At 43.5% G+C, this 13164-nt stretch overlaps 1 protein-coding gene across 1 annotated transcript in view; it reads left to right on the forward strand.

Moving 5' to 3' along the window:
* Positions 1 to 13164, forward strand: part of LOC126385742 (metabotropic glutamate receptor 7) — a 397617-nt gene that overhangs the window by 222261 nt on the left and 162192 nt on the right. Inside the window, exons 3-4 of the mRNA XM_050037660.1 lie at positions 5122 to 5257; positions 6163 to 6317. Of these exons, the coding sequence (XP_049893617.1) occupies positions 5122 to 5257; positions 6163 to 6317 (291 nt within the window). The remainder of the gene's footprint in view (positions 1 to 5121; positions 5258 to 6162; positions 6318 to 13164) is intronic.

Genomic DNA, 13164 nt, shown 5'->3' on the forward strand with positions numbered 1-13164 from the left:
TCAGAAGGTCATTTGTAATTTTAACTAGTGCTGTCTCAGTGCTATGATGCACTCTAAATCCTGACTGAAATTCCTCAAATAAATTATTATCATGGAGAAAATCACACAGCTGGTCTGCGACTACTTTCTCAAGGATCTTTGACATAAAGGGAAGATTAGATATTGGTCTATAGTTGGCTAACACCTCTGGATCCAGGGTGGGCTTTTTTAGTAGANCAGCTGGTCTGCGACTACTTTCTCAAGGATCTTTGACATAAAGGGAAGATTAGATATTGGTCTATAGTTGGCTAACACCTCTGGATCCAGGGTGGGCTTTTTTAGTAGAGGTTTAATTACAGCTACCTTAAAAGACTGTGGTACATAGCCTGCTAATAAGGATATATTGATCATATCTAATATATGAGTGTTGTGTGTGACTTGTACTTCCTTCAGCAATTAACAGACAAAACAGGAACTGTAGAGATGTCGAGTTGTGTGGGGTCAATATGAAGGAACAGGAAAAGGTTCACCATCATTGACATCGTCACGACTTCAACTCTGATGTTCTGGTTACATTTCCTCTAAAACATGTCTGACATCATCATGCCTTGGACCACAGCTGCTCTGAGGGTGAACAGTGTTTATCTGCACAACAAGAGCGTGTTATGACAGAAGCAACAGAGCTGATGGGGTTGACGTGGTTAATTGACAGGTTCATGGCAGAGTAACTTCTTGTCACGTTCTCTAAGGATGAATGTAAATGAGCTTTCAGTTCAGACGATGTCTCCACACACACTGACCTCTCAAAGCCGTTCCTGCTCTGACCTCAAGTGTCCTTTCTAAGTGTCATAATATCTGATCTCATTTGTGATTCTCAGAGGACTGACCCCCTCCGAGTCGCTGGCGGCGCCTCTTCACGCCACACTGACAGCCGCCGCTCTCAAAGGCCAAACTCTTTGTGTAAAGTCTTCACGCTACTTTTCATTAGATCTTGCTTGAGCCAAATGTCATGAGTGCACGTGGGTGTTGCAGAGAGTTAGTGGACGGGTCAGGAAGTGGATCTGCATGACCGGGCTAACAAATCAGATCAGCGCCGCAGAGACAACAGCACAAATAACTGGCATTTTACAGCCGCAGATCAAAATGATTTTAGCCACGTTAGCAGCTACGGAAAGGCAGCTGCAGGATCTATTGTCATGAGATGTTGTCCAGAGGCCCTCAGACCTCTCTGACATATGTCTTTAATGTTATACATCTCCTCCACAAAAATTAGCGAGCGTGCACAGGTTTACTACACACAGGATAACTCCCTAAAAATAGACAATAGACAATCCGTTGCCAATTCCCGTTGCCAGCAGGCCAGAGCTGTGCACACGGCTCCACAGCAGATGAGGATGACTTTCTATTGGTGTGTTTTTTGACATCAAGGACAGGCCTGATTACAGGTCAGTAAACTGTAGAGAGCAGCATGGAGGCCTGTGAAAACTTTGTGGTTAGGGGTGTAACGGGTCACAAAAGTCACGGTTCGGTTTGATACAGCAAACAAGTGGATCGTGTCAGGGAAGTTTCCTTGAGTTTTAAATTTCTAAATATATGAAGAATTAAAGAATTTGGGCTTTTGTCTACAAAGCAGAATGACAGTCGGGCTAAAATGGACTTGTTAAAATCTGAGTAAAGCGAAATCAGTGATTTCTTTCTTTCTTCTTTCTGAGCACGAAATATGTTAGAAAACACTTGTTGAGAAAGCGAACAGACTGAACGGTGATGTACTGAATTGTGGAGTTAGATCGTTAAACTGCGTTTCATTATTTCTGTGTCCTGCTATTAGGGATGGACGATACTGGATTTTTTGCTGATATCCGAAATGCAGATATATAACAACTTATTTGGCCAATAACTGATAATACTGATGTTGATATATCCACTTTTTCCCACCTAATTGTAGTGATCATCATCAGGTCTCTTCTGTAGTGAATCAACATCATGTAAAGCCGATATCGTCCGATATTGATGACGTGCTGATGTTACCATGCATCCCTACCCACTATATAAAAGTTACCACTGACGTCAGAGCTCTCAGTGTCAGTGTTGTTTCTTTAACCCGCTGTATGTGAGTGGTGACTTCGCTCCGTCCCTCGAGCTCTCTGAGCTCCTTCAGTCCAATAAGTGCATGAACAAACATCACAGTCGTATAAACACAAGATAAACAGCTGTCACTAACGAACCTTTCACTCTTTCTGGACAAATCAAATCAAAGTTACTGCTCACTGCTGTGGGTGTGTGCTTTGTGCTAACGTTAGCTGCGGTTAGCTGCCGTAGCACAGCAGCTCTCATGCCCCAATGCTTCTGCTCGGAGGTCATGTATGTTACTGTGCTGATGGGTAGGCTTGTCACGATACCAGAATTTTAGTAGTTGATACCAATACTAATACACTTGGTCAAGGGGGAGATGTCTACGGTGGCCGAGAGAGCTCACAACACACACAAACTGTGTGTTTTTTGTTGAATACCGCAACCATTCGCTTGCAACTTGTGCAAAAAATCGGCGTCTCTTCTATTTTCGAGCTTGCTCGCGAAGTAGCACAACTTGAGCAGCGCGTAGAACGGATGCGGTGTGAATGCTCTAACCTGTTAACATGCTCGCGGCAATGAAAACGCAAGTAAACAGCGACCGTTCGAGAGCGCTACGGGAACGCATCACTTGTGGTGTAAATGAGGCCTAACCCTAACCCTCTCCATACACGACTCCTACTACCTGACTTTTCAACAAGTCGAGGTGTTGTGGCTCCAGCAGCACTTGTAAAAGCCATTGTTTCTAGCAAAGACGATGGAGAACAGGCGCTCGTCCTTGGCACCGACTGACGTGCATATACTGCCCCCGTCAGTTCTGACACAGCCCGCTGAGGGCAAAGTTGTACCCGGTACTTACAGTACCCAAAAAAACAAGCAGCGACGTATTTTTTGCGTGTTGGCATCGTCTTGGTACCGAAGTATCGGTTCTCATGACTACTGATGGTTTAGCTGCTGAAGAGAGTCTGTAGCTGTGCGGCGGCTCGTTTGTTGGCTCAGTGTGTTTTTATCCACCCTTGTCGTCATAAAGTGAAACCCTCTTGGCTCCAAACAGCTGACCTGTAGTTCATCAGAGGAGCTTCTGTTTCTGGTGATGGTGTCACCGACCATCTTGTAAGGAGCTAGCTTAGCGTAGCGTCCTCCCAGTGTGTCTGACTGCAGTAGGATGTTCTGGTTTGGGGGAGGGAGGAGTAGACAGACTGTTTCCTGTCCCGGCCTGTCAGCTGCCGTGTTGACAACATTGCATTAAACACAGTTTAAGGTGTAATTTTTATTTTCCGAATGTAACAGGATGGTCAACATATGGCTCAGTTTGTCAGTGTACCGAACCAAAACCCTCGCACCCAACGGTTCAATACAAATATGTGTTGTCACATCCTTATTTAGGGTGGTTACTTCTTTTTATTTATATCTCTTACTTGGTCAGTGTGTCTTTCTAACTCAGTGCCGTCTAGTTTGGGTTGTGTTTCAGTGCTGCTCGGCAACTTGTGCTTTGTGGTGATGAGTCATTGCATCTTGACGGGTAAGGGGCTAACGATGTGTTTCCATCGATGCTGATGGGAGCTGGAGCTGATAAATACTCATGACTGCTGCAGAGTCATTGACCCGCCCGCGTGTGACTGCTGATTGTAACCTTTGCCACGACATTAAAAAACAGATGTCAGCGGGTTTTTTGTGCAGTGGAAACAGGGCTGTAGTAATCCGTCTTTGTTTTCATGTTTCATCATCAGAGGATTTTGTTTTTCAGGTTTGGGGTTTTCAGTTTTACTTTGTTGTATTTATTCAGTCATGTGTCCTGTTGTTATCTTCTCCTGATGTGTCTATGTGTCTCCTCTTGATTGTGTGCCCGTCCTGATGAGTTTCACCTGTCCCTCACTGGCTTTGCCTCACCTTACCTTACCTCACCTTACCTCACCTTACCTCACCTTACCTCACCTCCTGCTCACCTGTTTCCTCCTCATGATCAGTCACTCCCTTCATAGACCAGCCCACTTCTGGTTGGTTGTCTCCTCCAGTGATTTGTTTGAGCCATTTTTCTTCCTTGTTTCTTTTAAACCTTTAAAGTCTGAGCAGATTGGTACGACTTCTTCAAGAAACAACTTGGTAAGAAATGACCCACAATTTACAAAAAATAAAACGATGAAAAATTATTATTATTATAAGGAAAAAATGGGGAAAAAGGAAAGCTAGGAAAAAACAATATAATTATTATTAAATTTTAAATGTTCATGTCAGTGAAGTATTATAATTTTTAACGACTCTTTCCAGGTCATTTCCTTGTTTGTTTATTTTTTTACTTTTTCACTTTCTTCTTTCTCTTTTTTTTTTACTAGTATTTCTGTTTTTAATTTTCTCTTTTGCCTGTTTCTTGCTAGTTTTTGGGTAATTTCTTCTTTTGTTGCTCACTATATTCTTCCCTTCTTTTTAAAAGAAATCAGGCCAGTTTGCAGGTTTCAAAAGGTTAATGGTGATTTATTAAAGCCTAATTTATTTAGTGAAACAGAGGATTTTGGGTTTAACTTCTGTTTTTCTCCAAAGTGTCAGTTTGTATAATTCACAGGTTCAGTCTTTATCATGCATGTGATGTCAGAAACAATGAGCTCATCCTGATCAGAAAGTTTAGATCCTCCGTTATAAGCTCTCAGTCCTGGATATGAGGTGATCGTGCATCCACATGTGATTGTGCAGTGAACGAGACCTGCTGATCAAAGAAAAGAAAGCTGCACTTTTTTGTGCAGTTGAGTGACGTTTATTGAAATTAGTGATGTCTCCGCTCGGAGCTCTCTCAGCCTCTTTCCCTCACTTATAAGACGCTGTGCTCAGAGGTGTCGACGGCTTCATGAAATGTCAGGCAGCAGAGAGAGAAGAGCTCAGCGCTCTGTCGTCTCATGTGCTCCTTAAAAGTCTTCTCTCAGCTTCTTCAGTCGCACTAACTGTGACTTCAACTTCAGGAAGAACAGTTCTGAAATGTTGAGTCATAAATGACACGTCTTGTCTCCCACCCAGTGTTTCAGCAGAGATCACCAGCTGAGGAAGCGAGGTCGTCTCACTGTGTTTGTCTTGTGTCCTCAGGTGGAATCTGTATCGCTCAGTCACTGAAGATCCCTCACGACCACAAACCCTCCGACTTTGATAAAATCATCCGTCTGCTGCTGGACACTCGGTACGCCAGAGCCGTCATCCTGTTCGCCTCCGACGAGGATATCAGGTAAATAACACACCTGAATTAAACACCATTAAAGCGGGAGTTATGGGTCAGATGGAATGAAACATATACAGTTAATTTAACAGACCATTGAACCCAACTTTATGTTATGGCTCTGCAGCGGTGAGAGCTGTGGCCAGAGACATTATGTTTTCGGGTTATCCGTCCCATCCTTGTGACCACGATATCTCAAGAACACCTTGAGGGAATTTCTTCAAATTTGGCACAAACGTTCACTTGATTAGACGATTAATTGATTTGATTTTTGCGGTCAAAGGTCAGTGTGACCTCTCAAACTATATTTTTGGCCATAACTGAATAATTCATTTACTTATTATGACAAAACTTGACACAAATGTCTAACAGGATTAAATGATGAAGGTCAAATGTCAGCTTGACTGTGACATCATCATGTTTTAACGTCATATCTCAGGAACAGAAGGGGAGACATTTGGTCATTGTCTCGTTTTCGTCATGGAGAACAGGTCGTTGACGAATAATTTTCATCATAGTTTTCTTCAGCGAAATGAGCCCTGTTTCTGAGAGGAAGAGACCTCTGAGGATAATTCAGCTCCTGAACAACGAACACTGAAGGAATTCTAACCAGGAGAAGTTTCAGCTGGTTGTAATCTGCAGTCCTCACCACTAGGTGCCACTAAATCGCCCTAAATCTGACACACGGTACTTTAAGGTGAAACTTGAGCCTGTCGTGTTTCACACTGAGTCAGAATAACACCTCGGTACTCTGTAAAGTTAACCCCGTATTGCGTTGCTGCTTTATTGACGTAAACAAAAACATTTTCAGTGTGAATCATCGATTAAAATCTCAGATAAATGTTTTGTAGCTCTCTGTAAAGTTTTAAATGCTGCCTGTGTGTGACTCAGTGTTGGTGTGTGTTTGGATCCAGGGGGATCCTGAACGCCAGTAAGCGAGCGGACCAGGTGGGTCACTTCCTGTGGATCGGCTCCGACAGCTGGGGAGCCAAGAACAGTCCCATCCACCAGCTGGAGGACGCAGCTGTGGGCGCTGTCACCATCCTGCCGAAGAGAGCCACCATCAGCGGTACGTTCATTTATTCATGTCTCTTAATTGAACGATGTTCTTTGGTCACCTGTGTGAATATTTCAGATGAGCCTGCTCACTCGTTTCTTTCTTTTCTCGGTTGCTCGCACACATCTTCATGTTCTTATCTGTGGAGCTGACGGCGTGTACGGTCCTCTCTCTCTTGACTGAGCAGAACTGTTGAAAAACTCAGTCATCAGAGAAAACGTTCACTTGCTCCCATGTCTTGGTTTCCTGTGACACAAAATTGCACAGGACTCCTTTGATGATGATTGTATCATCGTCATCATCATCATCATCCTGCCGGAGAGGCACCGTGAGCACGACTGTGTCTGCACTAAGTCAATATCTTAGTCAGTCCTGCAGGGATTTTATTTTACTTACTTTCTCTCCTCCTCCTCCTCGTGTGTCCTGAGACTCATCTGAACAGGAGCTGGAGCAGATTTAACTTTGGCAAACATGCATTTACATTTAGGAGGGAAATTAAGTTTTATTGATGGTTAAACAATATTCACAGACCTTTATAAAAAAAATAAATTGAGGGACTGGTCCTGAAGTGTTGTACATCAGCACTGTGACCAACCAGAATCAGGCCGAACTGTTTCAAAGCAACATGTTGTTCAGCATTTTGGGAAATGATTTACGTTCCTGCTGACACTTGAATTTTCACGTCTGTAATATAAAGTAAGTAAGTTAGCTGTGATATCACTCAACTGTGGGCTGCAGGATGTATCGTGTCAGCATCAACATTGCGATGTGCAGTCGTTGCACCGAAGGACGTGCAGTGTCAAGTAAGGCACATTAAGTCGAGCAACGTATTGTTACTGTTTTAAACACGCAGGTAACGCATGGTTCTCCACACACACATTTTTTTGTGGCCACCCGCCACACTTAAAACATCTGCAGCCACAAATAGATTTTCTAGATTTTCTGCACTCAGGGCAGAGATGGAGCAGCAGAACACCAGGCCCATTGAAAGTGAAACTTAACTGTTCATTCTGCTGGGTCTAAAAGTTTGCTTTCACCCGCAGCAGCTGCTCCTCTCACCCATCCATCCATTGATCTGATCTGATCAGCTGTGAACATCTTGACAGATCAGTTATCCACCCTGCAAGTCACAAACTGCTGCTGGGGAACCGAAGAAGTCATAGAGAGCTCCGCCTGTGCTGTTTTCACAGACCCGCAAAAACCTCCAAATTTAGAGACACAGAACGATAAAAGAAATTAAAGTTGCTCCCGTGCACAGCTGGACCAAAACTGCAAGGTTAAGATCATTAAAAGATCATTAGGCTTTGTTACTAAGGCAACAAAACATGGCATATCTGACGTCACACACCTGCTACATGAGGTTGTTAAAATAACTCTACGTTGACTTGTTGTTTCACAGAGGACATGAACAGCACTTTCCTGGATTAAAGTCCTGTCCTTGTTTTAGCTGCCAGTCTCCCCTCCCTCCTGCCCTCAGCACTTTTCACACAGAGATGGCGCCATAGAGCTGCTACGAAGTCCCCTCTGTACGCACCCGTCACATTTTTACACGGCACCAAACAACAAAGGCATTAAACCCCCGCGGTGAGTCATTTTAAACAGCATGCCAACATCCCTGAAGCAAAAGAGGCATGACGAGCATCACATTTAAAACGACAGCTTCGGCCTCTGGTGGGACATGTGACATACACGTCTGCAGCGCTTTATAAACAATAATATCACATGACAATAACAATTATTAACTGTCTCTGTCATGTGGCAACTCTGCCCCCTCATTCCACGATTGTACCTTTTATGAAGAACGGCAAAGCAGGACAGGCAGTGAGAATTTGTCACTCTTTATACTACTGTAAAACTATGATTATAAGCCTGGGCTGTTATTGGCTTCAATCACTGAACTCAACAGGCCTCTATTTGGGAAAGACCTTTAATTCCTTTCACACAAAACTGTTGTTCAGTAAAGATCAGGAAATACAATCAGACTTTGTGTAAACCAGTCGCTCCAATCAACAGCACATCAGAGACAGAGAGAGTAACGACATTTGAGGTTAACGTCACCGACACAGCCCCACTTTATCCTGTTAAAACAGTCCTCACAACTTGGATTCATTTTCATGAAAAACCCTTTTGGTTCCAACTTGGATTCATTTTCATGAAAAACCCTTTTGGTTCTTTTGATCTGAGGACTCTTACAGACTGAAGGAACATGAACAACTTACAGGGTAATTGAGGAATGGACACATCATTTAAGGTCGCCAACAACCTGGTTTTAAACATCTGAAGAACTTCTATAGAAAAATGAACTGTTTGGCACCTGGACCAGGCCTCTGATTGAGACAGGCCTTTATTTGTCAGAATGTGGAGCCACACTGGGTTAGTAAAAGGGACTGGGTATTAAATTGAGACTAGACTTTCAATTGACCTATGGCTAAGTCCCGCCCTCAGACGCGATGAGCCAATCACAGTGCGTATAGCCATTCCCATACACTGGGACATTCTCTGCCTGGACGTCCATTGAAATGCATTACAGAAAGTCAGTTTGTTTGGTTTTATGAGCTTTTTCTGAGATTTGAAGTTTAAAAATGGTCAAACGGTGTGCATGGGGTACATGCAACTCTGACACAAGGTATCCTGAGAGGCTGGGCGACCAGGTGTATTTTTTACACTTTAAACCACATCTCAACCGAGAAAAGTGTCTCCTTTGGATAAAGTTGTGTGGTAACGTTAGACCACAACATCAACTCAACGTGAATAAGATTAACAATGATGTCTACATCTGTTCTAAGGTAAGTCAACATTGTGTTTGAGGCAACATATTGTCACTTTGCTGGAAAGAAATATAAAGTTATCTTTAACATCTCTAGCTAACGTTAGCTAAAGTTAGCCTAACGTTAGCTCCTAGCTGCGTTGTTCATCATGTCACCTTGTTTGCTGGGAGTTCATTAGCCTATTTTGTTCTAGTTTTGTACTTTGGTGATCGTACATCATTGTTAGCTGTTGTCCAAAGGGCTCTAGTTAAGCTAACGTTAACTTCTGGAGCTTAGCTTCATTAACTTATCTGTAATGGCAGAGATAACAAAGGTTGGCAAACGTTATGCTGAATGATTCAGTGTAAATACTGTAGCACCAAACTAACGGAGAGACACTCTTGGTAAAGATGGTAAAAAGGCCGTTATCCTTTTCTCATATTCTGAGCCAAAAACCTTAACTTCAGTGGCACTTTAACTTGTTGTCTTTGATGGTGACGGCAACCAGATGCGGTTCACAAGCGTACACTGTGACCTGTAAATTTTGGCTTGTAATTTAAGCTTTTCATCGACCTTCTCAACAATAAAATGATGAATATATCCCTCCAATGCGTAGTTTAGGCCCTTTTGGTTACTTCTCAATGACATCTGATCGTTATGTCTCCTGTGAAATGCCGTGTACTGTGACACCTGCCATAGCGCCGGGCACTGAATGTTGATAGTTTGTCCGAGTGAGTGGAGGGGGCGTGACTTAGCCATAGGTCAATTGAAGTTTTACTGTATGTTGCCCGACAACCACTGGAGGTCACTGCCTCAAAAACATCAGTAAAGGTCATAATAAACATTTATGTGGTCGTACTTAGGAGAAAGACAGTCTCAGATTGTGTTACCTTTGGGCTAAGCCAACCACCTCTTTATATTCAGCTTTATATTACCCATACAGACAGACAGGGAGTGCTGTCAGTCTGACTCGTAGGAAGACAGTGATGAAGCATAATTCCTGAAATGTCAAACTGTTCCATTAACGTCCTAAAGACGAGTGAAGAGAGATGTACAGAATCCAGTTTGACTCTTTGACAGAGCATCATAGAGACATCATAAGGACGCACAGGAAGTTGATCAGAGGAAACATAACTCGTAGTTTAGCTGTCTTTTAGTGAACACAGAATGTTCCTGACTGCTGCGTTCATGTTAACGACAGCCTTTAGATTAAGATGCATTGGTATCACAGCTCTGTTTAGTAACTACAGACAACTGGGAGCGCGGCTGTCGTATCAAACACAGATTGTTGACAGGGATAGAAAACTGCGTTTGTTGTGGCAGTTCTGCTAAAATGAAGATTTTGACTTCAAATAAAATATGAATCCTTTGTTCTTTTTTTTTTCAGCGATACACGAGGACTCCAGTGAGGAGTTTAATGGGAAGCAGCCAAATCTGATTTTCTTGTCTCGAATCAAAATCCTCCTGTTTGAAAGCCTGGCTAATCGAGATGCCAGTGTTTTGTTGTTACATCAATTTCTGCCCTTTTCTTCGCCTCTGAAGCATGTCACGCTTCACACACGCTGAAAAGAAAAAAACACAAGCGCTGCCAGGAGGAGCTCGGTGTGTAACCTTGGACGTGCCCGGAGGGGCCGTCAGTGGAGCACTTACAAACATTGTCCCTTCAATATGCTCTCTGATACCTTTTGTCCCCTCGTTTTTTTGACAAATGATTTACGGAAATGGACATTTCCTGGTCATAAAGACGGTGGCAGAGAATAGTGGGGCGTGACGGGCGGCCGGGAGAACTGAGGTATAAGGGCAGCAGACCCATTTCATCACCGGTGAGATGAAACAGAGAGGTGAGAGGGACAGTGAGTTTGGCTTTATGATGATGGTCAGATTAGACTGCTGCAGAGTTCCTCCTACTCTGTGAGGAGTTTGTCTTTGCTGTAATGTTCCCAAACCATAGAGGCTGAGTAGTAATGTGATTAAACACAGTTTAATGTATCAGTATGAACCTCGTCAGCACAAGACTGGAATAATGAAGGTCCTAAAACTAGATTTTGACACAACAACCCTCCTCAAGACGATACGCTACCATCTGACCTTGTTAAATCATGCTGCATATTTCTTTATTAAATTATTTAATCCTGTTGATATTTGAGTGGGTCGACATGAGCGACGCAATGCTCACAGAGGAACAGTGACTTTTAATGACAAATGAAATGAGTAAGATCTCACAGACACATATAGGACACGGGGAGAACATGTCAGAGCACCTGGAGGAAACCCACGCTGACACAGGGAGAACATGTCAGAGCACCTGGCGGAAACCCACACTAACACGGGAAGAACATGTCAGAGCACCTGGCGGAAACCCACGCTGACACGGGGAGAACATGTCAGAGCACCTGGAGGAAACCCACGCTGACACAGGGAGACATGTTGGAGCACCTGGAGGAAACCCACGCTGACACAGGGAGATGGTCCATCTCAGGTGCTGCTCGGTGTGTGAAAACTGACAAAGGAAACACAAATCAGCGCAGCACGGTTTGAGTCGGTGCAGCTAAAGGTGGTGATGGAAAATCCCTGTTGCTGTTCATCCTGTACCATTCATCACTGTGTGTAACAGGGTGTCGCTGCAGGACAGGATCGGTGGCGGGATATTTATTTCTGTTGTTTCAGTTTGTGCGATGCAGGTCGTTACAACAAAGACAAGTTCTGCTTTAACTCCATTAATAATAGGAACATAGCTACGTGTCTGATGTCACAGCTCGCACGTCACCTTGCGTTCAGAGTGTCAGTGTCTCTCTGCATCCTGACATTTGTTGTCAGTCTGTGATAACGATGCAGATGTGACGGGTTTGGGTGCCTTCAGCAGGTCATTAGTATGAAAATGTTTGCAGTGAGATGGAGGACAAACTCCTCATTTATCCAGACACCAGCTTTGACTGGAGTGCACGTGGTTCTAAATACATCAAAATCTCTGTTTGTGGCTCTGATCCAAAGGTCACGTGCTCTTTCACTGTCTTCTCAGACCTCAGGAAATATATCCAACTTATGTTTGTCGTGTAAATGCAAATTAACGCTGCGTGTCTGAACACAGCCATGCTACAGAAGCTGTTAATTGCTCCGACTGAACCCAAGAGAGGAGCGAGAGAAAGATGGAAAATGTGAGTTTGGAGGATGTAAGTCTGAGAGGAAAGAAAAAAAGAGACAGCAAAAAACAAAGGAGCAAAGATCCAGAAAGAAGAGGAGCGAGCCAGCGAGAGACGATTAGAGAAAGGTGGAGGATGATTTGAAGATGAGGCAGGATGAAGGCTGCAGGCTGTGGGAAGTTTCCCCCTGTGGCAGAGGACGCCTGCTGAGTCTGAGGCCTCCAGCTGAGATGGATCCACTTCCCGGAGTCAATTACGCCCTCTAATCCACAAATCTGCTGCTTTTAATGTCAGGCTGCTGAGAATGACTAAATCAACGGACTGCATACGACCACAGAAAATGAATTTACACCTTATTATATAATGTTTTTATATAAAACCACAGAAAGCAAATGTTACATAAACATACACAGTTGTGCTGGTCACTATGAGAGGATTTCAAGTCACACATTCCTGAAACAAAGAAACTTTGAGGGTCATCAACAAAATGCCACGTCATCAGATTTAAAGTATTAGTCGTTGATTTGCTGATTTTGGTCACAGTTTTCTGTTTGAAATATAAAATGTAGTTCCTGAGACTCTGAATCAACAGTTGCTAAACAAGGTCAGCTCAGTGGTCATCAGGAGGTGGATGATGTGACACCGCAGCGGTTGTGATTAACGACTCGTTGCTGTGTTTCCAGCAGATTTTTGTAGCGACCGTTGCCTGGTTTTCATCCGGCTTTTCAGACACAAAACACAGTAGTTGTTCACTGAGACGTTGCTGTGTTTCCAGTGGTGACCGTGCCTCCTAAACAGCGTATTTTAAGCCCAAAAATGATCTTCTCCTGACCAGTAACCAGGTGGTTTCAGCCTGTTGTTTTTCCAAAGTTGTCGAAGTCATCACCGTTCTCTTCCTGTACGAGTGTAAAGCCAAAACATGATGTGTTTTTTTAAACTTAACCACGTGCTTTTGTTGCCGTCCTGGCATTG

This window comes from Epinephelus moara, chromosome 24 (genome assembly GCF_006386435.1).
Source record: "Epinephelus moara isolate mb chromosome 24, YSFRI_EMoa_1.0, whole genome shotgun sequence".
Classification (NCBI taxonomy): domain Eukaryota; kingdom Metazoa; phylum Chordata; class Actinopteri; order Perciformes; family Serranidae; genus Epinephelus; species Epinephelus moara.